Source organism: Pempheris klunzingeri, chromosome 23 (assembly GCF_042242105.1).
Source record: "Pempheris klunzingeri isolate RE-2024b chromosome 23, fPemKlu1.hap1, whole genome shotgun sequence".
Lineage (NCBI taxonomy): Eukaryota > Metazoa > Chordata > Actinopteri > Acropomatiformes > Pempheridae > Pempheris > Pempheris klunzingeri.
The window spans coordinates 8,813,739-8,840,128 of record NC_092034.1 but is presented as its reverse complement, the minus strand read 5'-3'; the positions used below and the strand labels follow the sequence as shown (position 1 = coordinate 8,840,128).

The following is a 26,390-nucleotide window of genomic DNA, read 5'->3' as shown; positions in this document are numbered from 1 at the left end:
AAAAGAAAAATGAGGTGAGGAAGAGGGGGAAAAAACCCATCAGAGCAGACATCTATCTGTGTTTCTACAGGTTTAGGGAACAAATAGTCCCAGGTCAAAGGCACATTTCGCAGATCCTCTCCAAACTGTATCTACTGAAAGCTGATTTCAAGTCAAAGAGGCTTTTCAAATGCAGATGAAATTCATTTGCCTTTTTTTTTTTTTTTTTTTTTTTTGCGCTCCTTATTCCAATAGCGCATAATCCGAAATGTGTGTCACTTTCAGAGGGTATGGAGATTTAAGCGATTTCAAGACGGCTCCTTAAAGTCTTCCATTTAAAATTCATTGAAAACAGATTTGGGGAAGATGGGGTGGGGTGGGGGGGGGAGAAAATCAATTTGAAACGGTTATGAGTTATGAAAACAAATTCCACATTGATTGGCTCTCACACTTATCTTTCCCTGTGTAAACAAATGGTCCACAGGAGGAAAATGCAAATTGCATTAGCCTCAGTGTTGCTGAAGGTCAAAATCAGCTGATACAATTATGGGCTGTTTAGGAGCCATACTGGATTAGAATAATGAGAAGAGCTGCTTCAACAGGAGCAGAAGCTTTAATATTCCACAGGTGGAGGAGTCATTGGTTTAACTAACACCCCAAATGAATTTATGCAGCTAGAATCAAACAGACCTATCAATAAGATGTTTTTTTTTCCTTTTTCAAATGAGAGACATTTTGACTAAATCTTTCAAACGCTTCACTGCCTTGGGTCTGTCAGGAAACAAATAACCCGAATGAATTCCATCAACCTGCCCTAAACAAGTAATTACACAGGAATATTCTTAAACTATGAACTGAATAATGAATTTGACCTTGAATTTGACCTCAGCAAGGTAAAAGTACAGACGAGCAAACATCCTGAAAGAATAAACAGCAATAATCAGTGAGGCGACACACCAAACCTCTGGGCTCGTGCTTGTTTGCTTCTTTTCAGGCTGGAGTCTCCAACGCGCACCCTGACTATGGAGGCTCCCAGAGGGGTGGAGGTGAGCGCTGCCAACGGGCCGCTGAAGGTCAGCAGTCGCAAGGACCTGCAGCTGGAGTCCACAGAGGGAGAGGTGAGGAAAGCTGGAAGTGAACAGTTCCTCTTTCATGTCTTTACTGCCTTAGAAAACAACTTTTGGCATTTTAAATCCTGCATTGTGCACCTCCATGTTCATTCGCTAGCTTGCTTCTTCTTCACTGCCTTTGTTGGCGCGTTGCTACTCTTCCTTGCACCATGACCACCACCAGTAGATCAGCTGAATAGGGTGTGTATCTCATTACCCGTGAGCTCATACACTCTATGTATATGATGCAAACATAACCAGGACCCACTAATGTCACAAAAATAATGCTGCCACGCTGAGGTGTCGCAGGTATAATGTTCATATTCACCATCTTAGTTTAGTGTGTTAACATGCGAACATTTGCTAATTGGCACTAAACCCAAAGTACAGCTTAACACGTGTTTGGTAGTTTTTGAACAAATTGAAAGTTTAATCAAGTTTAATCCCTCACTGCTTATCCTCACTCACCAGATCAGTGCTGCTGTCTTTTGCCCCAGCTGTCGCATTGTATTTACTGATTGCACCGGAGCCATTTATCAGATGGAGCTGGTAATGCACCACTTCAGGGCACCTCTGGCGATTTGAATGACTTCCAGCACGTCTCTGATGTTTCTCCTCCCAGATACTTTTAGATGCCAACACCATTCAGCTGGGCGGGCTCCCGCTCGGCATCTTCACAGCGTCATCCAGCGAGGCCTCCCAGGAACAGGCCGTGTACGAGGTGTGCGTCTGCCCCAGCGGCAAGATCTACCTCTCTCCCGCCGAGAGCAGCTCCACCTGCCAGGCCATGAGCAACATCTGCCTCTGGAGCTGACCTGGGAGCAGCGTCGGCGATCGGGGAAAACCTTTAACATCTGCTCTGGAGCGGCTGGGATTCAGACTCCTCCGCTGGTACATTTGACGGAGAGTGGAACTCACCACGGGGGAGGTGGAGCTCAGACTCTTCACTGTCTGAGCTGTCTGAGCTCAGTTTGGCACAGAAGCATCCGAGGCCGCTGCCTGCGGTCCGCTGGAGGTCAGGGCTCTCATACCGCTGACAGCGTTTGAGGAGCGGCAGTCAGAGCAGCTCTCTGAAATCAGGAATATCACACACAAACATGAACATTTCCACTTAGTCAGAGGACACACCCTTTATTTTTCTACTTTAGGTTCATTGTAGACATGCAGTGACTTTTTCAAGATTCACAGAGAGTAGATGAGAAAAGGTAAAACACAGGTGCCTTCAGCCTTTAAGAGGAGTCACATGTGACTAAAACTGAACCTGTCTGTGCGAGAGACTTCAAGGTTTTTAAACTTGAGATGGAAGAAAGTGGAGTAAGCACAAATCTGTCATGTTTTTCCCCTAAAAATCCAGATTTTAGATTTTGTTTTTTATAACCTCTATAGATGCTTCAGTTTTTCCACTATGTCAGCAGCTGTTTCATTTGAAATAAAACATGTTTACATGTGGCAAACATTGTACATGAAGTTTACCCGTGACTAAGAGCAGTTTTATACACATGCTGTTTTGAATGTTCAAGTTAAGGTTCATAAGACCTCTCCTTATTAAGGTGAATATTCTAACTTTTCCTGATGATGATGATGATGATATGTCAACATGAGATCGCTCAGAAAGGTCCACTGAGAGATTTTAAGCTAATCAAATGATCCTCATCAGGAGGTGAAGTTTGCCCTGTTGTAGATGTTCAGATTTCCTTTTTCCCAGAGTCCTTCAGGGGACTTCTCATCCATTCTGGCTCCATTTTTGACGTCATCGTTGTTGTTAAGAAAACAATCTCACTACAAGGTCCATTTGTTAAGGCTGTTCTGGAGCTTTCAGTCCTATCATATGATCTTCAACGTGTGTGAGAAGTTCCTAAAGGGCTCTGAAAAAATTTAAATTTAATCTGCTGATGAGGATCATGTAATATAACTGAAAGCTCAAGAACAGCTACTGAAAAGACCTGGTGGTGAGTGTGCTTTTAAACATTATAACACCAAGATTAATATTAATACAAAACAATCTTCAGGAAATGCTTCATCCTGCTAATTGTAAATGTTCTCACTGAATTATCTGCTGCATATTAAAACGCCACTCAAGAGTGTGAGCTGTACTTCTCTCCGAGGCGGCACTCCATTGTGGAGTTTGACACGAGAGGCTGGCTGACCTTGGCGCTGCAGCTGAGAGCGAGGCAGGCAGGCAGCCATGTGTCAGCGGGGCTGCCTGGGTGCAAAGTCTCGCTCCACTCCACTTCCTCATCCTCCTCCATCGCCCTGCGGCAGAAGCGCGCTGGTTTGGTAAGAGCCATGATGGCATTCTAACAAGAGCTCAGTCGCTGAGTTTTGATGATGTGTTTTGATGTTTCACCATTAAAGCTTTGTTTTTTTTCTCGCATGTTGGAAATACACCTTTGTCATCATCCTAAACAGGAAAACTGAGCTGCAGAAGGAAAAACATGTAAATTGAGATGCTGCAGGTTCATATTTTTCGCCTAAATGGCATTCTCTACCAGCCAACTGAGGGGGCAGATCCAAAAAATGAATTGTAATCATACATTTAATTTAAACCTCAAATTTATTTAAGCTGGTGTCTGTAAATCAAGCATAGGCACACACTGATGTCACTTGTTTTGTCACTATGATGTAGAACAAAATGGGAAGTACCACCAGGATTTGGACTGACTCACCAAACTGCAGCGCTCCATTAGCTTCTCCTCTGTGCCTCCCAGTCAGCCTGGAGCAGTCAGTAAAAATGTATGTACACCTGAGTATGTTTACGCTGCCCATTGTACCACAGCTCTTTATCATTTCAGCCACGTTTCCATGCAGAGCGCTTGTGTGTTTGCCGCTCAGGGAGGAGCGACCGTGCTGACTCCTGTTCTATGGTGACATAACTTGCGTCACCTTTGCAACTTTAAAATATTAAGAGTCAAACTCGAATCATAGAACAGGCAGTATGTGAAACAATCGGCTGACTCAAAAATGAGCTAACGGTTATTTTCAATTTCAATTTATCTGTTGGTTTTCTTCTCAATTACAGTTTGGTTGATAAAATGTCAGGAAATCATAAAATAAATCATATTTTCCTAAACTGATATTCAAATTACTTGTTGTTGTTTAACCAACAGTTTAAAACCAACGATATTTAGTTTAATACCAAAGGAGACTAAGAAAACCAGCAAACATTCACCTCTGAGAGTCTGGAATTAGAGAAGCCCTCATTGCCTGTTTGAGTTTTCTTATCTTCAATCCTCCTCTTAAAGATTTCAGATTAAAGCTTTAGAATTTAACATGTTGAACAGACACAAAGTCACTTAGTTTCTTAACAAAGGCCTCAGGAGAAGAGAACACCAGTCTGTGCAGAGCTCGTAACTGAAAAGAGAGACGAGACGCCTAAAAAGTACTCCGTGCAGATGCTGTCACCTGCTGATATGTCATTATCCCCTCTCTCTAATGTTGTCGTGCACCTTTACGCAGAAAAGACTCCACATTTCACCTGGCGGAGGCTGGAACATCATCAAGGCTTTCCTTCGCCACAGGCAGTCTGAAGAGAACCGGCCTGAGCAGAGCGTCAAAGACGCAGGGTGAAGATCGGGTCTTATCGGAGCCCGCTGCCGCACAGTCACAGCTGGGTGCACATCACAAGGTTTCTGGCTCTAATTAAGCCCAAAGTTGCCATCAAAAAGTCAGTTCCAGTTGCCATCAGTTCCAACAACTACCGTAGCTGTTGTATTTTAATCTCTTGCAGATCCCCAAACTAAAACGTCATGTTACTTTGTCCACACTTTAAATCGGTATATTTTACACGTTTGAGGTTAAACGGAGTGAACTGGACGATGGGCTCTGGAAGAGGCTGTGACCCTGTCTAACACCAACCTGCTTGTCTCTGTGTTAATTAGGTGATTGTCAAGGCAAAGGGCTGTTCTGCATATCTGCGTGACTTATGGGCTTTTTAAGAAGAAGCATCCTACTTGCTTAACATGGTCTGTGTATTACTGCTGGTGCAGGGGAGGGAATTACCAGTGTGGACTTTTGATGACAGGTGAACGGTTGCGCAGACTTGGAAAAATTCAATAACAAGTTCACGTTAGGGAGTTAAATGTTTTCTGCTGCTGGCTAAAGACCTCCATTTTTGCATTTCTGGTCATGCTGAAGCACTCGTTTGGTTCCAACAGGCACCAGATGCTTAAGACCTCAGAGACCGTGGCTGTTTTTGGATTCATGCCTTTTATATGCATATTGTTATCACAACTGAATGTGGATGATAGTCGCTCCTAATCCTTAAAACAATTTGAATACAAATGTGAGCTTTGGCACAACCTGTTTCTGAGAGTTGGGGCATTAAGCTTGCCGTGGTTAGTGGGGAATGTGCTTTATTTATGATCTGATTTCAACTCTCCTGCTTGATCAAACAGTTTCGTTTGCTTAGTTAAAACTACTAATGTCTATCAGGCACATCCATTGTGTTAAAATACATTTCTTAGCGTATATTTTCTGTGGCTGTCTGGAATCAAAAGGACTGTGCAGATGTAGTAGTATACAGCTACTGAAGTATGGTTTTTAGGTGTAGCTACATTGTTAGGATGCCAGTCTAGTGTCCTTTCATACTTTGATGATATTCTCACTTCACAGATCGCCTCATGGTTGATGTTGCATCATCAAACACTATACAAACAAGCTGCACTCAAGACGTGTCAACAACTTGAAATGATTTCTAAGAAATGAATGTACTTGTGTGCCTCCATGTAAACCAGTATGCATTATCTAGCACTTCTAAGCACACTGGTAGCCTTATTGCTGTTAGATAGTGCCAGCGCTCGCCCACATAATGAAGTGAACCTTGTCCAAATTGAGGCTGCAAGGAAATGTCATTAGTACAAAGTACACAAACCTGTAGTGTCGAGTGTTTACCAGCGTCACTGTTCATTACTTCAGTTTCACATTAAGCTGAAGAGGCCCTGTACATCACATTATACTGATAACTAGTGTTCACACTGCTTGTGCTGTTGTTCCAGGTGCTGCGTAAGAAGAGCACAGTACACAGCTCAGGACTTCATCTCAGTGTTCCATACTGGTATGTGTGTAATATCTCTATAATCTATCACAAAGTTTTGCTGTAATTATTTTTCACGAGACAAAACCCATTTTCAACATTCTCCACGTTGCCTGTTCAGTCCAGATCCAATACTTGGCTTGTGCTGCCCCCTATTGGCTCGTAGACCTCAAGATCACGTTTGGTGAAGCTCAGCTCAAAGCTGGATCACGGCCTGGGCATGGAAGGCAACGTCCTGAGGGACCTTGAAAGCCTCAGGTACGCTGTAAGTCAATTAGTCTGCCGTAATTTAATTAATTGTGATTTCTGTCAGAAATATGCACCACTCCAATATATTAAGTAAAATGTGAAGCACCTCAAGGTGGGACCTGCTCTAATCTGTGGTCTTTCTGCCCTGTTTTGTAGAGGGGTCCAGTGTCAGTGTATGTAATTCAGTTTCTGTTGGGCTCAGGTGGGACACATCAGCACACAGATCCATCAAAGGTAAACTAATCTTTTCCTGGTACAGCTTTCTTTATTATCAGCACATTTTCTGGTGTCCTCTTCTGGGTTTTAGACTAGATTTAATTAGAGGCCACCGGGTGTCCTTTGAGCTTGTAGTAAGTTAATAAAGACCATGTAAATGATGAGACAGGAATTCAAAGTATGAAAGAATTTTTAATCCTCGATTTAAGAACAAACTAATGAGGGCATCTGATAAAATAACATAAGGCATACCACCCCACGACCAACCACTGATGAAGAACAAATAACTTTTAAAGTCATCTCATGGTTGGAAAAGTAATCAGGAGCAATTAAACTAAAATATGCTGCAATATGCCTTCTGTATGGCGGCTTATACAAGGATTTTTATATAGCAAGAGGATACAGCTGCAGTCTTTATGAAAACTAACAGTCAAAACGATTCTGAATGTAGATTTAAATAATCACCAATAATAAAAGTATACCAATAAAGATTCCTGCATCTATTTGTATATAAAAGAAATACAAAAGCATTATCATTCAATTCATGCAATCATTTTTAGAGCCTACATATCATTTAGGAAGTACTCGTTACGGTTCTGCCAGCTGGCACTGCAGAGTAAGAAACCTTGGACCAACTGTGCTCCCAGTTTAGAAATGAAACCGCTACTGAAAGTATGTAAATTATAAAGTATACTGACATTTAATTTACCTGTATCAGCCTATAATACATCGATTTAACTACGTTGGCATCAAGAAGCGTTTGTTAATACACTGAATTAGAATTCAAGTTTTTACTTTTGTTAAAAAATACACTTTTTTGGATCAGTGGTCATTTTCAGTGGTTACTACTCACATTCCCTTTATAACAAAATTCTACCAAAGTACTGCTGTCCGTGGACCACCACAAAAATACTGCAGAAGGTTGTGGGGCCTGAACACTTCAAATATCAGATGTGTAGACACCAATGATCCATCTGTACTGGGCAGTGTGAGTGACTCTGCTTTTATTGAGAGGCAGTGAGACTGAAGGGCAGCACATAGACGTCTTGTTTCCCCATCAATTCTTGTAGTTGCCTCTGTTGTCGGGGACGTGTCCGTAAGGGCGAACAGGTCTTCGGCTTCCAACTCCATTCCTCCCGTTACTATACTCATTTTGCCTGTAGCCAATGAAATAAATGTGACTCATTTACATTCTGGCTGCATTAGTTTCAGCTAGGTGTACCTAATAAACTGGCAACTACGGCTGCTTTCACACCCGACCGGTTTGGTTAAAATGACTCCTGGTGTGTTGGTTGATGTTTTAGTTAGGTGTAACTTATAACCAGGCAACTGAGTCTACAGTTCAACATTAAACACCAACAGCACAGCAGCTGAACTTGGTCATGTTGAAATCAAGCACAGGTTTTTTGAAAGAAGCAGGTCAACATTTAGGTATAATATAATTAGGTGTAATATCCACTTTCTTACTGAGACATTGATGAAAACATTGCTAACTGTCTTCATCAAGTATGGAGCCAGAGTCAGGATGTGATTAGCTTAGCATATAAACTGGTGGCAGAGGGAAACCGCTAGGCTGGCTCCATTTAAAAGACAAAATATTCCAACTAGCCCCTGTGATCCAAACAGGAACCGAACTTTGGAGAGAGCTAAGCTAGAAGTTTTCCTCCTGCTTCAGTGTTTATGCTAAGCTATGCACACCATGAGTTGGCTACAGCTCCATATTTATCTGTCCGGTAAATAAAAAGCTACCAACAGTAGCTGGTTATTTAGATTAGCACAAGGACAGAAAATGCAGGACACTGCTGACCTGTACAAAATGTTTTCCTCTAGATTAAATCAAGAGAACCACGGAGTTGTTGTTCAAGGCAGATTTTAGTACCTTTGGACAGAGTCAGGCGAGTTGTTTCCCTATGTTTCCAAGTCTCTATGCTAAGCTAAACAGCTGCTAACAGTAGCTTCATATTTACCCTTCTGACATGACTGTGGGGTCAATCTTCCCATCCAACTCGAGAACAGAAAGCAAATAAGCACATTTCCCTAAATGCTGAACTTTTAAAATCAACATCTGCTATAAAGGGCACTCACCTCATATTCTCATCTTGCAGGTCTTGAGCTTTGAGGGCAGATTTGGAAATACCCATGCCGTGAGGGATCCTGTCAGGGTATCTCACAACAATCTTGGTGCCATTCAGCTCAAAACCCTGAAGAGGAAGAGAACAAAGATCAGAAAATATAATGTTGTAGGAGGAGTAGAGATCAGTAGGCAAGAGGACTGATCCAGTGTCCTTTGTCAACACGAAGGACTTTGTTAAACAAGTAGAGTCTGATAACTGGCTTTGTCACCAGTCAACAGGTGATTGTGATACAATGTGCAACAAGCTGGAACTGGTTGCAAAAAGCAGCCAAAATCAGGTTTCAGTGCTGCTGCAATTTCTTATCACAGCCCTGAATATGGACCCTCCTGGGGCTTACTGCAGACTGACTTACAGTTTCATATACACCCCATACACACACATCTTTGTGCCTGGCCTCATGAGATCAGAGAGGGGAGTATCCATGAAACTTACAATGAAAACAAAATGAATGCTAACCAATCAGTGTCCATTAAGTGCAAGTGAAGGAGGCCAGAGCAGCCGGTCTCTCTCTGAGCATTGTAATTTGAGCCCTCACAGGCGAACATGTTAGTCAGAGGCAGAGTGTACTTACATGAAAGTGCTGGATGGCTTCATCACAATACTCTTGTTTTGTAAAGTTCACAAAGGCACATCGTTTTGAAGTCAGAACCTTCACACTATAGACAACTCCAACCCTGTAAGAGAAGACTAGTGTTAGTCATTTACTTCGCAACTCAGCCATCCACTGTGAATGGTGGAAATACATAATATGAAGAAAAGATAAATAAAATCCTTGACTTACTTGTTAAACAGGTTGGTCATCACAGACTCAGTTACTGGGTGATCCAAGTTTCCCACCCAAACTGGAAACAGCTCCCTGCTCAAAGAAGAGACTGATTAATTGAACATGTTTAAAAGTAAATTAAGGTGATTGGAGATATGCAACAGCATCTACGCAGAGACCCTGACTGTTATTTTGTAAGAAACCATCTTGTAGATAAACACCATCATTCATAACAATGTCTGAGCTGCATGAAAGCATTCAATGATTTTCTGCTCCTTTAGAATATACTGTCTAATTAGACAAGAAGCAATGCCAATAATCCAACGTACTCAATTAAGCTCGTCAATACCAGAACTGGTCATCCAGTCCCCCACACAAACAGCTCACATTTCACCCTTCACAAAGCACTAGAGGTAGAACAATTAGTCAACTAATCCCTGAAGTGATCAACAGAAAATTAAACTATTTTTGAAATTAAACAATTGTTTGATTTACTTTTCAAGCAGAAATGCCACAAAAAAATCTGGTTCCAGATCCCCATATGTGAGGATTTGCTGCTTCTGTTTTTGTATCGTTAACATCTTTGGGTTTTGGACTTTTGATCTAACAAAACAAGAAATTTGTGGGAACTGAGATACACTTTATAGTGCAAATGCATAGTCGAGAAAAGAATTGTTAGTTGCAGCCCTATGAAGGAACCTTCAGTAACAGCTCCAACAAACCCAAGTTATCATACTCAGATCAGGGAACTGGATCTGTTTTCTATACAGAATATTATTGATAAATGACATTGTCACTAGGCCTGGATAGTCAGGCCAGAAAAAAGAAAATCTCTTTCCAAATTGGGGCTGATTTTATTCTGCAATAAGACATGATTTAAATATCATTGAAGACCTCATGTGCAAGTCAGTCTTCATTATACACACTGAAAACATACAGGTTATCCCACACAGCTGTGGACTGTCAGCACCAGATGTTTCAACTAACAGACACCCACTTTAATCATCAGCTTCAGCAGATGTAGAACATAAGTTCTCACTTCAATTAATCTCCAAATGTTTGATCTGAGGCCTTGGTTTTTGTCAGGAAACAGAGGGCACACTCCTCAGTCTGTTCCTCTTGGGTGCGACCATTGAATTCACTATGACAGTTTCCTAAACCTGCTCGTGGGATTGAATTCATCAGCATGCCGTCAAGGTCTTCAGAAGCGTGATAATGACCCTTTCATTTCAAACAAGTACCCTTTACATGTTAAGTTAATAGTGCTCACTTAGACTGAGTTTTTCCCCCCATCCTTCCCTTTTGTGTACATACAGAACTGAACAAAAGCTTTGTCAGTAAAATGGTGCTAAATGTAACCACAGACATAATGGCTGACCTGCATGCTCTGAATGTTCAACCCCTGCCATAATGATGCATGTCCAAATCAGTATTAGAATGGTTCTTAGACCTGGATGTTTCTAGTATGCCGTGACACTGTAATTCAGCACTAGGGGAGGAGTGGCGCTGGACTAAAGCGGGTGATTATTATGAGAATGCAGCGGCGATGGAATAATTGTCAACCCCAAAAATGCTAGTGAGGACAGCCCTACACTCGACAGTAATTTGTAGAAGTGTGTTTAGCCTTCAGAGTTGCAAAATAAAACACTGCAGTGTGACTGAATCTATACTCACTGTGGAGGAAGACCGTCTTTATTGTTGGTCTTTGGTTGACTCTGGACATTTGACATATTCTGGAATGGGCTGGACTGAGGAGGACAAGGTGAGGAAGCAGGGTTTGTGTTGGCTGAAAGGACTGGAGAGACTCCGGAGACGTTCACTTGAATCGATGGGGCAGCGCCATTTTGAATAGGTCCTAAACACAACGACAGGTGTTAAAAATGGTACGTGTACAATCAGACACACAAGTATAGAAGGAAGGAAATGTATTCTAGACAAGTAAGCTACAACAAAACAGCGGGTTTCATTTCCCCTCGATATTATGATCTGTGATTTGACTTTCATGCATCAGTCACCTGGTCGATGATTTGATTTGGACAGAACCTCCAGTGCCTTTTTTACTGTCCCATGAATAATTAAAGCATGTGAGCTTTGCTCCCGAGAGAAACCATACTCCTGCAACAAAAATAGAATTCCCGGTTAAAACACCTTCAGAGAACAACATTGAAGAGAGACATCTTCTCTCTTCAGTGTGAAACTATACTGGGATCAGTCACTTTCTCACATAGATAAATTAAACTACTGAGCAGAGAAACAATGTCCTAAATGCAACAAATCAGTGTGATTATTACAGTAAGTACAACACTATTTTCTCCCCATTTTCCTTGCTGCCTCCTCATATTGGTGGCCACACACCCATACAACTGTTCCCGTTACACACCATCAGTTGTGCCATCTGCACCCGCATCAGTTCCTCTTCACACGAACTGTCCAGTTTGCGAACCTCCCTGAAGGCCTCGGCAGCCTCCTCATACCTCTGGAGGAGGAAGAGAGATTGAATTAGTCCCAAAAGCTCATTTATTTTCTTTCTTTTTCCCCCAAAGTGCAGCCTCATTGACTGTCATGGGTCTAATCAGCCCACTTACTTATGTTTGCAGCAACAGCTAGCCAAAACAAGTCTGAGTAAATAATGGAAGCCTGTACAGTTCAGTGACACTTGGAATTAATTCAACAGTGTTACAACAAGGCCACAGTGATCGCAAAGTCATTCCCACCTGATACACTGGGAGTAAACAAAACAATGTCAACACTAATGAAAAATGACTTAATCTTAGAAGTTAGTCTGAGCTACAAAAACTACTAAGAGGTGCATCATATGTGCTGGTGGTGTGGTTTAATACAGAGGGGAACGTCAACAGTGCCTCCTACGTGACAGTCATAACAAGGTACAGTTGTGCAGTGAGGATTTTATTGGAGAGCATTTACCTTTAGACCTGCCAAAGCTCTGCCCTTCCTAAACAGACCTTTAACCCAGCCTGGACACATGCCGAGAGACAACTCTGCGTCGGTCAGCGCCTTCTCATATTCTTGCATCTTTTCAAAACAAAAGGAACGATTGCCAAACAACCTGCAACAGAAATAAAAGGGTAAAGTCACTGTTGGGTCCTTCATTTGTGTACCAGTGTTGTATACAAGTAAACAGGGGCAGGTTCTTACTTAAACTCTGTTGGGTTGTATTTAATTGCATCCGTGAAATACTTCACAGCCATAATAAAGTCTCCAGCACTTGCAAACCTATTTCCAATATCTACAGAAAGAAAAGAGAAAAGTAAAATGTCACTGATAAGATAAACCCATCTGGCAGAGAGTTTGTGTACATGACATGGACAAAACTTACTTGCAAGGTCAGTACTTATTTTTACATTATCTTCAATAGTGGGGGTACTGGGGGCGGCAGAATCCTGTTCACACAGTACGAGAGAAATGAGATGAGAAACAGAGTCACGTGTGCCAACAGGCAATTCTTACCGTAGGTCAGTAGCTGGAGCAGAAATCATGAGTCATCTCTGCTGATAACTTGACTAACATGCTACATGCCTCACCTTCTTTACATCCTCCTGGTCGTGTTTGTCAGGGACAGTTTTAGGTTCTTCTTTAACTGGGATCTTCTTTTTCTCCTTCCACTCAGGTTTGGGCTTCTGCTCCAATTTACGCCGGGCTATAAGAGCAGCTTTACTCACAAAAGTACTTGTCATATCCAGCTCCTTTAAAAATAAGATGAAAGTCAACTAATTAGTCACAGCAGAAGAGTGCTAAGTTGCCTTTAGTCAGTGGAGTTTTGTAAAAGCAACAATGGACATTTTCAAAATGGTTTCACATGATCTGCGTTTACATTAGAGGCATTAGAGCATGTGCAAATTAAATCAATATGATCCTTTTGGCTTAAGGTGGCTACAATTACACACACACATGCAACATTGCCAGACTCCATTTAGAAAAGCTATAGAAAATTACGGACATATCAAAATATCACACGCAAGGATGAAGTCTTTTTAAACAACATCTTTTTGCTTAACTCCCTTTAAATGATAGGAGGAAGAATTACAATGAGACGAGCACTTGGTACCTCAGAGTCGCCCGAGTTATTCTTGGTGTCGCTGTCTTCATCACTGGATTCGTCTTCACTACTGTCGCTGCTGTCTGTATCTTCTGTTGAAGCCAACTGTTTAACACCGGAATTGGTACTGTTTGTGGATTTATCATTAACTGCTTCACTGTCCTCTGCTTTAGACTGCTGTGCATCATCATTTACCTGGAAAAAGAAACCAATTAAAATATGAGGGTGCAGCTTGAATCATTTTTGTTAGAGGTTATTAATACTTTTAACGATGCGGCACACCCATGATTATTACCTCTTCGTTTTTTACGCTGATCCGTTTTTCCTTCTCCAACTTCTCAAGCCGTTTTTTCTCCTTCTTTTCCCTTCTTTCCCTCTGTTTTGGTTGGACAAGAACACAAACAATGAACACAGTTTTACATTCACTCATTACTATGACACTCATATTGGGGCCTGCAGAATCACCTGTTTCTTAAGCCGCTTCTTCTCAGCCTTTCCTTTGCTTTTTTTCACTTTTTGTAATAATCTCTCTTTTCTTTCAGTATCCTAAAAGAGTTACAAAAACATGTTTTAATTCTGTAGGATCACTACAGATCAGAACAAAGTTTTTCTTAACCTTCTTCTTAAAACAGACAAAACAAAAAGTGAACTCACACTTTTCTGAGGAAGGTCACAAGCTGAATTGTGGTACTGGAGTGGAGGCTGATAAACAGAACTGGATGGCCTTGCATGGCCCCCACTTAATACTCTACCACTAACCCAGTCAGAGAGGCCTGGGTGTCCATGGGAATGGTAACAAGCATCATCATATTCATAATCATCTTCACTTGTAAGATCAAGCTCATCTCTATAGGCCATCTGAGCTGCAAAGGAGAATGTTTTAAAAGTGAGTATAAGTATTAAGTTCGTGCTATTTCACAAATAAAAAACACACTGAAAATGAATTTAAGTTTACTGCAATATCTTCTTACCCAGAAGGCCGAGTCTTACTACCCTCTGAATACGAGGGCGTCTGTCAAACATATCCACAACCCTTTGCTGGACAGGAGAAAGGTAGATGTGAAGGACAGTTGCGCATAGTTTCTTACCACTATCAGAGTATGACAGCACAGTCAGCCTTGAATACAAGACTGAGAACACTCAAGTGCTGCACCCTTAAGTTTCACTTTCCTTTACCAGGGTAAGCTGACTCACTGGAGGACAAGCTACATTCCTGGCACTGACACGACAGTGAACACATGTAAACAACTAAGGAGACCGAGTACATTTTGGTACAATTTTGCCAGAAGGTGACAAGTTTGCACCCCTGCTCCCAGCAGCGCAAACAGACGAGCGTGAGAGCCACAAGCAGACTGAACAGGTGGCAGCTGAGAGCTCTAACCAACGTAAAAGCAGGAAATGAGGCCTTACAAAGGCTTTCTGCTGTACCCTAATGTCTTGTGGTACAAACTTTTCCATATGGTAAGCTTTGTTTCAACGCTTGCAGGCAGGATCAGAGCAAACGCGCCCAATGAGATAACACAAGAGAACAACAAAAGAGGACATGCGCATGCATCTCTGTAAACAGCTGACTGCTGTGACCATAATTAGTGCAACATCAAGAGTTAATACATCACAGCTCATTGTTAGCTCATGGTTCTGCTCTACAGTCCGCAGAATAAACAGGAAGGGAGTACGTGAGCACTTTTTTTTTTTAAAAGGGTCTCAAAACGGACATTAGTGAGCACGACTGACCGACAGTATCACACCCAAGTTAGCTACATCAGCGCCCACAAACCAGGAGCCAGCGTGTGGGTGCTCCCCAGTTTACACACACACACACACACACATACATATATATGTATATGTTTATCTATATCTAAGAGGACGGTTTAAAACGTGTACTCACCATCATTTGTATACGTGTAAACTCTGAAAAAGAGAGAGTCAAGCCAACAATGTTAGAGTCATCGTATCGGCGTCGAATGAAACAAACAGGGTTAGGCAGTAGCTTATCTGTGTTTAGTTAGTGGTCCAACTAGCTTGTTAGCTAAAGTAGCTACTAACTTCTAATAAGAGCGACCTTCTCTTACCCGTCTCCATGTTTACGAATACACGCCCTCCTACGGCTTCACATACTATTATACTCGACTTAATGACACACAAAATGACATTAAAGTTACGCTAATGTTAGCAGCCTCTAACTTCCGCCGCGTGCATGTTGTTCGCGCACTCTTATCGACCCACTTTGTGCGTCGCGTGGACGGAGTTTGGCTTGTTTTTGTACGCATGCGCGCTGTGACGCAGAAGAACCGCTGCTGCCCCCTGCCGGACGCAGGCTCACACAGCCGCACCCAGTCCATTAAACTTATTGTCACATCAGGAACTGGACACTCGTTTACTGCCTGAAATAAACTTAATTCATTTTCATTTACGCTTATGTGTATGTTTAGAGCTTTTACATGTTTTTCATGTAAACATGATTTTTGTGCTCTTAAACTTCCCCACTGAGGATCAGTAAAGTCTCATTATCTTGCATCCTGCACACAAGAGATGAAATAGATTTCTCCCTCGACTGCTTCACCAACAGTGATAAAAACTGAACACAAAGATGCACTGAGAATTTAAAATCACATTAATTGTTTAATGCATCACTCAGTAAATGATTAACATCCACACACCATCTTCTGAATGATTAGAGTAAAAACTTGTACCACAAGTTCAGCTGTTAACGGAAATAGGACATAGTTCATTTATATCAACTATGTGATGCTTACTTCTCTCTCACTCTCTCAATAGTCACCTTTCTTGCACAACAACAATCATTACACAGTAAAACTGACATCTCTCACACTCTCTGCTTAAAACAGCTAAATTCTAAATTTGAAGATGTTCAATCAGTACATTAGGTACAGGGAATGCCAGTGAATCAAACATACATCAGTAGTCAGCACATTTTATGTCTGTTAAAACAAAATTTCAATCAATGGGATAGCATATATTTTGAAATACCCTTAATCAGGTCATGGTTGCTCTCATGCAGAGTCCATGTGCCTGCATGCCTCCAGATTTCGCAAATGAATGTTGTAATTTAATATAAAGATATTTTTGGAACCTTTCCAGAACTTACAAAGGTTTTGCTAAAGAAGTCTGTGCATTAAAAACAGTTATAATTAATTTACCTTTGACACCAAACGTCAAACTTGTGCTTTCAGTAACAAATATTTAATAACTCATTGATTTAAAACTGCTATTGGTTTCATGAAATGGACCGTCCTCATACAAAGCTTACAAGATTATAAAAAAAAAAAAAAAAAAGGCATCACATGGCTTCTTTCACGACATGTGAGTGAAAGTGCAGCTGCAGTGCTAGCCCCCCTTTGAACGTGCGAAGCAGCCATCTTTGGCCAAGTCATAAGGAATAACCAGGCTTTAACTCTCCGCCTTTGAGTTTAAAGGTCAACCCTGAGTCACAAAGTCTCCCAGGCTCATCAGTTACCATGTTGTACCAGTTATTTTTAAGTTACAAAGAGCCTTTATTTTGGCTTTAAGTCTTCAGAATTAAAGTAGTATACTGTCATCAGTCTCTTCGGTGGGAATCTTCACTTGTTATCCTGTGGTCCTGCTGTGCCGGACAGAAAAGGCGATGAGTCTATGGTAAAGAGAGATGAGGAGGATGATGGCCCCCACCACCATACCACAGATGAGGCTGAAGGCCCAGCGGGGTCCCAGGATGGTGTAGACCTGAGACACAAAGACTGGGCCCAATGTCCGCGCCCCGCTCCCTGAAGCCGTCAACCACCCCATGTATACACCCTGTACAGAGCAGCAGTAAGCATCCGTATTCTTGGTTCTCAAAAGATGTATGATTTTAATGTGGTCATTTTATCAAGTTACACTGTGAAGCAAAATTTTGAGGAATGTACGAGCAGATTATTCAAAGTGATTTAAAGCACCCTACCTGAGGCTTGGGACCGAGGATTTTGGAATACAGCGTGTAAGACATCACGTTGCAGGCTGGGTATCCCACCCCGATGAGGACGTCAGATGAGATGTACTGTGCCAGATGAATGGTTGGAATATACTGACACCAGGTCTGCTCATACGGGCAGCCTGTTGGCTCCACTGACTTGTTGGAGGCTAACGTGGCCTCGGACATCTGACTGACCAAAGAGTTGTTTTTGAGGTCTGTATTTTGGAAAGAACAACAGAACATGAACACTTGGATTCTCAGCCAAAGCGGTTCATTTTCAGCAGTTATTTCGTGTAACTCCCAACTGTATTCCTGCAGCCCCAGGTACTGGCACTACTTCACACCAGTACTGTCATGCCCCCACACTGAGACATTCAGGATTCTGTTAAAAAATCTCCATTTATCAAAGCCTAGAGCCCCAAAACAGTGTTATTTCAATCAAAGCAGCACAGAGAGCCAAACTGGCATTAAATCTGAAGCAATGGATCGCTCAACAGGGGAAACGGAACCAACGTGCACAGTTTAAACACTGCATACCTGCCCACTGGATTTTAGGGTAATGATTTCCCCATGGAAGCAGAATAAAGAAGCCACAGAATATGATGGCCAAGCCTACAAGCAACACAGGACGATCCCCGAACCTGGAGGGAAATAAGTCTTCTTGGTTAACCAAATTCATTGAAGCTGAAATATATTTTTATCTAATCCATACGTGCATGCGGGAGGGTACCTTTGAGAGGCCATTTTTACTACTAAAAACACCAAAATGGACTCAAATCCAATGCAGCAGATGATGATGCCGTTGTATAAAACGGCTTCTTTTCTTGTCCAAGCGAACATGTCCATGGACAAAGGGGTGGCAATTCTGAAAAATGTGAAAAAAGACACTGTCAAATTTTAAAAACTTTCTATAGAGTATAAAGTGGTGTGGGTAAAGTAGTAATAAGTGTCTTTATGATACCCTAACTGGACTCTCTCAGCAGTCTGTGATGAAATACATACGTCTCAAAGACAGCAAAGATGAACATGACGACGAAGAAGAGGATGTTGGAAGTCAGGACTGCAACCTGATCGATGGTCTTCTCAGCTTCTTCACTGGTGTCATCTCTATCTACAGGGGAGGAAAATCAGTAATAAAGGCTTGAACCAAAAGCAAAGACCAATATCCTGCGACGACAACTACAAATACTGTAAATTTACTTTCTCATCCTGACTTGATATTTCTCAGATGTACAGGTAATTCAGGCCTGATCTAAGACTGTCATGTGTCATGATCTTCTGGTCCTCTGCAGCCAACTTCCTCTATGTATACGATATCACTTCCCGTTATAACAACCTCAATAAAATGGTCCAAAAAAAGGGGGAGTAGGACAATTAATACCTTCCTCTGTGTAGTTGATGGCTCGAATGTGTCTCCCATGGTCATCAACACGGTGCTCTCTGTTAGCAAGAACCATTACAGGCATCTTAGTCAATTGAAATAGCATCAAAAACTTAATACTGTACACAGATTGACAGAAGCGTAGAAAAATCCAAAGATCTTGGACTACTTTTGGAGTAAACAGTATGGGGATATGCTCAAATTTAAAAAAAATCAGCACGCATTGTACATACATGCAGGGAGAGCCTCACCTCAACACTAAAAGAACCAGCAGGATGTTGATGAGGCCAAAAGCTGCAGCCAGGAAAGCAGGAGCAGTGTACATGTTGAGCTGCAGGTCTATGATCTTTACTGTGATGCCATGCTCACCAATGAAAGACAGGCAGGCCTGCAGAGCTAACATATGTAAAGATATGCAAATGTTCAAACAAACAAACCCATAACTTCTCATTGTCCTCAACACTGCTCTCTTTACTGACCTGGTTCACCTAATATAAACAAAATACAGCCATCTTTACCTGGTCCCAGGATGAATCCTAGGGCCTGACAGGCACTCATGTTTGCCATGGCACTGGTCCTCTCCTTCAGCGATGTGGCTCCAGCGACATAGGACCTCACCACAGCAACATTACCTGCCATGAAAAGACCAACGCTAAAGTTAGGAGTTGTTTGACATGGATCGCATCATTATAAGGCAGAGCAGGGCCAGATTTACAGTATATGTGCAAATCAAATATCATGGCATTATAAGAGAAAGACAGTTATTCAGACAGTTACGAGGACGTAATAAAATAATGTGAAACATATTCAGGCCCTCACCTGCTCCAAAGCCCACAAAGGCTCTGGAAATGAGCATGTGGAACTTGTTATTGGTTCTGGGCAGGTATGCGTAGGCGTAGTAAATATTGGCCGATAGGTTGATGAAGATGGAGCACACCAGCGGCTCCCTGCGTGGTCGGTAGTTGGACCAAACACCAAAAATAGGTGAGGCCACCATCTGACCGAGGCTGTAGGCTGCCACCACCCATCCCAGGAAGCTGGCATTGGCGCTATCATCAATCTACAGGAAGCACAGACAGAAAATGACATTTTGACAGTTTACATTACAGCAATGCAAATAAATGAGGCAGTTCAACAACTCATACAATCCCAGTATTATCACATTACATGCAGATTGTGCCATTACTTTGAATGGCTTTACCACTCAGCTTGACTGGTGCACAGGCCGAATGCAGAGCTTATGCTAAATCAACAATAAAGTCGTCAAAATGTCCTTTGTAGTTTAACTTTCTATTTACCCTGCTAACAACAAGATACCTTAATTTGCATTAATGACACCACCAATAATCCCATACAAACAAAGTGGTGAGCGATACATACCCTTTGCAAATACGGCCACAGGGAAGTGATGACAATAGTGAAACCTGAAAGAGCACATCAATTTGTGTCAAACACACAGGGATGGTATTTATTGCGTTAATAATACACGTGAAAGCTACTAGTACGGAGTACAGTAATGCCATACATGCTGTGTTTTTGTGTCTCATTTAGCTGGTTGAAATGAAAAGCCTGGTTCTGTGTGCACCTCTGACTGGACAAACATGATTGTTGATACTCGATAAAATGGAATATTTATTGTTGATCAGATTTTCCCCATAGGAGGATTTGCACTATTGGCTGATTCAGCTTCCTTGAACACTTCTATCCCTGTTGAAGTGTCTCTGCAAAGGCCTTTCGACATATTTACATTGGTTTAGGAGTCAAAAATCCCTGCAAGCCTCACCTACGCTGCTGAGAAACATGGTGAAGTACATGACCCGGATAGACCTCCATCGACTCCTGCTATCTTCATCCTGAGAGTCATTGCTGTACACAGGCAAGATGACAAGACGGTACAGGTGATTACAGGTTACTCGTAAACATTCAGGTGATTTGAGCTTACATGACAGGCCCCAAAAAAGGCAAAACAATATGATCTGAGAGATTTACATGTACATGAAGCACGGATCGCATGCAGTACAGGGTTCATTATACTAATGCGTCCGCAACATGTTTGGCAAACAACGCACTCGTAAAGCTGCCTGTTGACTGTTTATCCCACCTGAAGCTACTGTGGCTTGTTTGTCAAGTCAGTGGCAACTGAACCCTGCACTCACCTGCTTGCATCATCCCCGAGCAATGGAGTTGTATCGTCAGAGTCAGCAAAAGACATTTTCTTGCTACAAACGCAGCATAAATATGGTGCTGGCCTGCACTTTGGAGATGTGAAACCCTGTCGCTAAGTCGCCATGTAGCCGAGGGTCAGTGAACTACACTGCTACCGCTAACTAGCTGCAACTCTCCCGAACGGCTGAGGAAAGCTAGCTATAGTGTTTTAGCTAGCGTTAGCAACTTAAACTAGCAACTAACTAACCCCAACTAATACTAGACATAAGTGGAGTAGTTGCCAAACGCCGGTGAACTGAACTAACGAGGTTGTTACACACAAAAGCCTCCAGAAGTGGACTATGATACTAGACACGGCTTGACTGCTGGCACGTAAAACTGTTAAAATGGAAACATCCGCTTTTATCTTTCAAAATAAGATGAATCAACGTTTAATTAAACTGTTTTTTGCTTTTCTTTACGTAGTGGACCTTTCATTGGTTAAAGAAATAATTGAGGCGTTCTTTTATATGACTACTGAACAGTCTTTTTCAACAACAACCGAACATTTTTCAACTGTGAACGACTACACGCATTTATTTTGAAGAAAATGTCGCATTACATCCGGGCCCATTCTCGTATTTGTCAATTATCTCGTTTCTCTTCACTCAGCGCTCTCACGTGAGATTTAACAAACCACAAACCATTTAAAAACACACTCCCGCCGCTAGAGAAAAAAAAATCACAAGGTCACCAGAGTTACAACCACATCCTGAAGCCAGAGACCAATTCGAAATAAAATGAAATAAGTAAAAATAACTCATTAAGTACGTTTCACACTCTTTCTTTGCACAATTATTTCTATATCTCATTTATTCATTTAATACTGAACTACTTGGGAGGACTTTGGGACATGGATATTGCACCCACTTAGTGACAAAGAGTGTGTGTTCACGAGGAAGCTCATTATAGAAAGTGATTTTTTTTCTGATTTCGTTATGTCAAATTGAACAAATGGAAGAACTCACATGCATTTTATGTCCACAAACCTTTGATTCTGTCAGACGTGTTTGGGCAGCGCTTTTTCCTGTGTGTCCTCTCTCTCTCCCCCCCCCGTCTCCACGCTTGTTAACGCTGCGCGCCTCAAAGTGAAAGTGAAAGTAAATCGGGACAAAGCGCACCCCGTAACGTGTCTTAGGATTTCCCGAAGGAAACCGCTCTTAAAAGACGAATCCAGGTTCCAATTCATGAATCTACCTCTGACTTACGCCCTGGTTTTTGTCTGTGAGGACCGCAGCTCGAGTTGCGTGGAGGATATTTGGCTGTGGAGCACAGTACGATGGGTGGGCCGACGACTCCGTTTGCACGACTGAACAATTGCGAAATATTACCTTTTTGTTCTGTGGTATTACCATTGATTGTGAGGTGTGAGGTGTCTGAGCTCCTCCTGACGCCGGTCATTTACTGTGTTTCCTCCCCTTCCCAGATCCACTGATGGCTCACATGTGTCTGCTGGCTGCTCTCTGGGCGTCACTGTGTGGAGCTGCTCCTGGTAAGTCCCACCTTTCTCTAAGCCTGCATCTTTTTCACGTGTCTGATCACTGCTCATTTATGTGTTTTGATGCTGTTTATTGTATTTTTCATGAAAAACGTGTACACATTGCTTTTATTTTCCCACTTAACCTCTGTAAGCCTTATTTCCATTGAATAGCCTTATGTCCCCCTTGAATTAAACATTATCTATCATTAACGGTGCAGTAAATATGCTGCAGAATAAAAGTAATAAACAGATGGAGCATTAAGGAGGCAATAATGCGTCCTCACTTAGTAGCTCAGTACCACATGGCATTTATTTTAATTGTTACCAAAGACTAGAGAAAATCACAAACACATAAACTTACCCAAAACATTTACCTTTTCTGTTTCACAGTTTCAGGTAGCTTTGGGGTTTCGGTCACGGCCGATGTATCAGCGCACGGCGGCCACACGACCACATTACCATGCTGGCTCAATCCACCTCAAAGTGCAGTGGGTTTGGAGGTACGCTGGTACCGTCCTGCTCTCTTCAACTCCCCTGTCATGCTCTACCGGGCCAACAGGTTTGAGGACGACTCACAGGAAGCTTCGTACGCGGGCCGAGTCTCGTTCGGCTTAAAGGACGCAGCATCTGGAGGGCTGACGGCAGGTGACGTGAGCCTGAAGCTGGTGAATGTCACAATGGAGGATGCAGGAGATTACACCTGTTACGTCAGCAGTGACCAGGACTATGATCGAGCAAGTGTCCGTCTCGTTGTGACGGGTGAGCATCATTAAAGCGGAGAAAACACACAAAACAAAGGGTGGTTTCACAACATGTCTATTCATGTTTATATCAAATGTTTTTTTTACCTCCTTGTCCAACCCGCTTCCTAGAAACGGGAACCCCTCTGCTTCTGTCAGCAGTGTGGACAGAAGATAACATGGCGAACGTGAGCTGTGAGTCTGAAGGTTGGTTTCCAAAGCCAAGTCTGCGCTGGTCGGGTCAAAATAAGGTTCTGACCCCAAAAAGCCTGACGTACAGCAAAGACTCCTCAGGTCTTGTGGCGGTCCACAGCTGGCTTCTTGTCTCCAGCCCCTCTGAAGTGTCCTGCCTAGTAGGCTCTGGTGAGGAAGCAAAGATGGCAAGAGTGCGCCTGGATAACTCCCCTCAGCCTGGTAAACAGGACAAAGACAACTATCTGCATGTGTGCAACACAAAACTTTTCTTTATTCTTTTTTTTCACTTGCAACAACATTCAAAAATATAAGATTTCTTGCTTTTTATTCAGTGTCTAGATCGTTAAGTGCTGTATGGTTGGCCTTCGCACTTCTCCTCCTAGCAGTGATAGCTGCAGTGGGATTGCTGTACTTCAAGAGAGGTAAATGTTTGCTATATAAAATCCTGAAAAAAAAACCCTGAAACAAATTATTACATGGATGACCACAATATGTCCACGTTCCAAATAATTCCAATAAATTGTTCAGAAAGTCTTTAGATGGCATACAGTGATATAGTGATGTGTTTAATAGAAACGCTCTGGGCGATTGCATGAATTCAGTGGCAAAATTAAGTCAAAAATCAAATTGAAATGTGTTATTTTTCAGGGAGGAAAGCCAAACCAGGAAGAGACGGTGCTGAGGGTAAGAACCAGAGTCACATTAGACGCACACATCTCTTATGCAGGATTTTCAGTGCAAGTTCATGTGCATAATTGTGATTTAGTTTAGCATTTTAGCATAAAATAACAGAACCCATGAGTTAATGATGTTTTTGTATTTTGTCCGCAGAGAATCAGAAGCTTTTACAAGGTAAGAGGTGACTGTCACTGTTGTAGTCAAAGCAAATCACCAATCGTGACACAAAAAGTGCTTGCTGTGATGAATTTTGATTAGTAGGTAACTGCATTGGCATAGAATGTATTTTTACCTTTTCTCTGCTACAGGAGAGATGCAGCCAACAAAGCTATCAGCAGCTAAGGAGCATTACGGTAATAATTTATTGTAAATAATAATTTATATACTTTCTCCAACCTGAAATTTTCTGATTTAATCCAAATGTTTTCTATTTTCAACAGTAAATGTGACACTTGACAAGAAGGGGAATCCATATCTCATGGTCAAGGACCATAAACTGAGAGACGCCAGAAATGTTCCTGACGGATCAAATGTTACCTCTCTCACGGCCATCAAGGGGACGCCTGGCTTTTCTTCTGGTCAACACTACTGGGAGGTTTCAATGTGTATTATGGAAACAGACCCAAAACAGTCCTGGTGGTTAGGAGTTACTAATGAATCTGTCATCCCTGAAGGCTTAGATTTGACTTCAGCTAACTGTAATGGTTACTGGTTCCTGTCCTCTTCCCCTGACAGAGCAGATCGGTTGCAGTTTAACACAATACCCAAGGTTTTAGTACCCATCAAGTCCAGACCGCGGACGGTTGGTGTGTATTTAGATTACGACGGTGGGGAGCTTTCCTTTTATAACGTGGAAGATGAAAGTCTCATTGGCAGTTTTGCAGCTACTTTCACGGGTGAAATCTTTCCATTTTTCAATCCTGGTAAAGATGACATATCACCTATGAAGATATTGCAGAGACCAGAGCAGGGAGAGTCTGGTGGCGTGGGGAACTCTGAAGAGTTACCAGAACCACAGACCAATTGTTAATATCATCCATGACAATAGCTGTAAGCAAGCAAGATGGAAACTGGTATCTATTTCATATTCAAGTACTGTGCCGTATTGTGTTGTTTTTTACTCATCTTAAAGCTGTCAGGACGCACTAGCACAAACACTAATGCATGACATGATGCCTGAAACTGACTCTTCTTTTTGAAATTCTTTTTTGAAATCTTTCTTGTTTTGTTCCTGTAAAACAAGATCATTCCTCGTCATACGTAGCTATTTAGGTGACACACAACTTTGTATTTTCTTCCCGGTTACTGATTTTGGTCCTGTGACGATGGTGAAAGCACAAATCGCAAACGCAAATGTAGTGATGTGCAAAGCAGCTCTTTTCCAGTGTCCTGAATCACTAGAATCGGTACGCTAAAAAGATTTGTTCAAAAGATTCGCTGACCTGAGCTCTGACTGCGTAGTCCCATTCACTTAACTAAAACGACGCTCTGTTCCTCATGATCCCTGGCTTTCAGTATCAGATCTGCTGTCACTTGGGCAAACATGTCAAATTCCATTTGTAATTCTTGGTAATTCAAAAGTTTCCTTGCTAAATATTGAAGAGGAACACTGGTTTTTAATTAATTTTAAGTTTTTTTTTAACTGAGCATGACTCAGTTTGAACCACTATCACTTTGGGCCTCACGTTCAGCGAGTCACAGAGCATGACTGTCTTTTGCCACCGATTGACTTGAATCGCTCATTCAGTGAACAAGCAAATCTCTGCACACTTACTCGCACAGATTCGTTCTTTTGAGGGAATTGTTTGCAAGACACACTGCATTATATTTCATTTGCTTTGCCATGTGTATGCACTGTCACGGTTGTGATTGAATTGCCTAGGTGACATAGTAACTGTGTCAACTATTTGTAGACTGACTGACAGAAGAGAAGATACTGAGAAGATCTGTTACTACTGCTGATAACAGTTGTGTTTTGTGAGGGGATGCATGCAGTACACCTGACATCAGGGCAGAGGCAGCTATACTTTCAAGCTGAGTTGATGGGCTGTTTTCTCTTCACCTCTACGATGTTTTTTTTCATCCTGTTTGTACACGTTTCCAATGATTGTTGGTGTTTAACTGTAAAATAATCTGCACTCGTTACATAAACTCTTTAAATATGAGATCCTGTATTTATTTCTATTTTCTTTGTCTCACTGTGTGTCCAAGATGTAAAA

General features: G+C 42.0%; 4 protein-coding genes across 5 annotated transcripts in view; 2 read left to right on the top strand and 2 right to left on the bottom strand.

The window, feature by feature from the left end:
• The window catches only part of LOC139222802 (zeta-sarcoglycan-like), a 32,739-nt gene extending 30,244 nt beyond the window's left edge, over window positions 1–2,495 (top strand). Inside the window, exons 7-8 of the mRNA XM_070854671.1 lie at window positions 974–1,097; window positions 1,711–2,495. Coding sequence (XP_070710772.1) covers window positions 974–1,097; window positions 1,711–1,902 — 316 coding nt within the window. The 3' untranslated portion in view covers window positions 1,903–2,495. The remainder of the gene's footprint in view (window positions 1–973; window positions 1,098–1,710) is intronic.
• Window positions 2,496–6,757: 4,262 nt separating this feature from the next.
• On the bottom strand, window positions 6,758–15,773 carry LOC139223005 (tetratricopeptide repeat protein 31). Its single transcript, XM_070854930.1, has 18 exons — window positions 15,613–15,773; window positions 15,429–15,451; window positions 14,512–14,578; window positions 14,195–14,403; window positions 14,006–14,086; window positions 13,836–13,916; window positions 13,550–13,735; window positions 13,026–13,187; window positions 12,821–12,884; window positions 12,640–12,730; window positions 12,409–12,550; window positions 11,864–11,959; window positions 11,499–11,598; window positions 11,158–11,338; window positions 9,502–9,576; window positions 9,292–9,394; window positions 8,671–8,786; window positions 6,758–7,742 (listed from the first exon to the last, which is right to left on the bottom strand). The coding sequence occupies exons 1-18, from the start codon at window positions 15,620–15,622 to the stop codon at window positions 7,643–7,645; spliced, it is 1,887 nt and encodes a 628-aa protein (XP_070711031.1). The 5' UTR covers window positions 15,623–15,773; the 3' UTR covers window positions 6,758–7,642.
• Window positions 15,774–16,142: 369 nt separating this feature from the next.
• mfsd8 (major facilitator superfamily domain containing 8) lies at window positions 16,143–21,397 on the bottom strand. Of its 2 annotated transcripts, none has more exons than XM_070854985.1 (12): window positions 21,030–21,397; window positions 20,657–20,739; window positions 20,254–20,297; window positions 19,693–19,933; window positions 19,392–19,505; window positions 19,125–19,269; window positions 18,865–18,932; window positions 18,495–18,597; window positions 18,223–18,357; window positions 18,030–18,133; window positions 17,481–17,707; window positions 16,143–17,335 (listed from the first exon to the last, which is right to left on the bottom strand). In XM_070854985.1, exons 1-12 carry the CDS (start codon window positions 21,083–21,085, stop codon window positions 17,129–17,131), a joined length of 1,527 nt encoding a protein of 508 aa, XP_070711086.1. In that variant the 5' UTR covers window positions 21,086–21,397; the 3' UTR covers window positions 16,143–17,128. The 2 variants fall into 2 exon arrangements, with proteins under 2 accessions (XP_070711086.1, XP_070711087.1); XM_070854986.1 differs by having other exon boundaries at window positions 18,495–18,603; window positions 18,874–18,932.
• Window positions 21,398–22,357: 960 nt separating this feature from the next.
• Window positions 22,358–26,336, top strand: LOC139223249 (butyrophilin subfamily 2 member A2-like). Its single transcript, XM_070855226.1, has 9 exons — window positions 22,358–22,361; window positions 22,505–22,570; window positions 22,949–23,317; window positions 23,431–23,712; window positions 23,826–23,915; window positions 24,142–24,177; window positions 24,325–24,345; window positions 24,480–24,524; window positions 24,612–26,336. The coding sequence occupies exons 1-9, from the start codon at window positions 22,358–22,360 to the stop codon at window positions 25,199–25,201; spliced, it is 1,503 nt and encodes a 500-aa protein (XP_070711327.1). The 3' UTR covers window positions 25,202–26,336.
• The last annotated feature ends 54 nt before the right edge of the window (window positions 26,337–26,390 follow it).

Coding starts and splice junctions, on each gene's coding strand:
- LOC139223005 (XM_070854930.1), bottom strand. Junction 13,188..13,549: donor ATAACTCGGGCGACTCTGAG/GTACCAAGTGCT, acceptor TTATTTTTAAAG/GAGCTGGATATGACAAGTAC. Junction 11,339..11,498: donor CAAATCAAATCATCGACCAG/GTGACTGATGCA, acceptor CGTTGTGTTTAG/GACCTATTCAAAATGGCGCT.
- LOC139223249 (XM_070855226.1), top strand. Junction 23,318..23,430: donor TGTCCGTCTCGTTGTGACGG/GTGAGCATCATT, acceptor CCCGCTTCCTAG/AAACGGGAACCCCTCTGCTT. Junction 23,916..24,141: donor ATTGCTGTACTTCAAGAGAG/GTAAATGTTTGC, acceptor GTTATTTTTCAG/GGAGGAAAGCCAAACCAGGA.
- mfsd8 (XM_070854985.1), bottom strand. CDS start 21,085: ATGTCTTTTGCTGACTCTGACGATACAACTCCATTGCTCGGGGATGAT. Junction 20,740..21,029: donor CTCGGGGATGATGCAAGCAG/GTGAGTGCAGGG, acceptor GCCTGTGTACAG/CAATGACTCTCAGGATGAAG. Junction 17,708..18,029: donor CCCTAAAATCCAGTGGGCAG/GTATGCAGTGTT, acceptor TCCAAAATACAG/ACCTCAAAAACAACTCTTTG.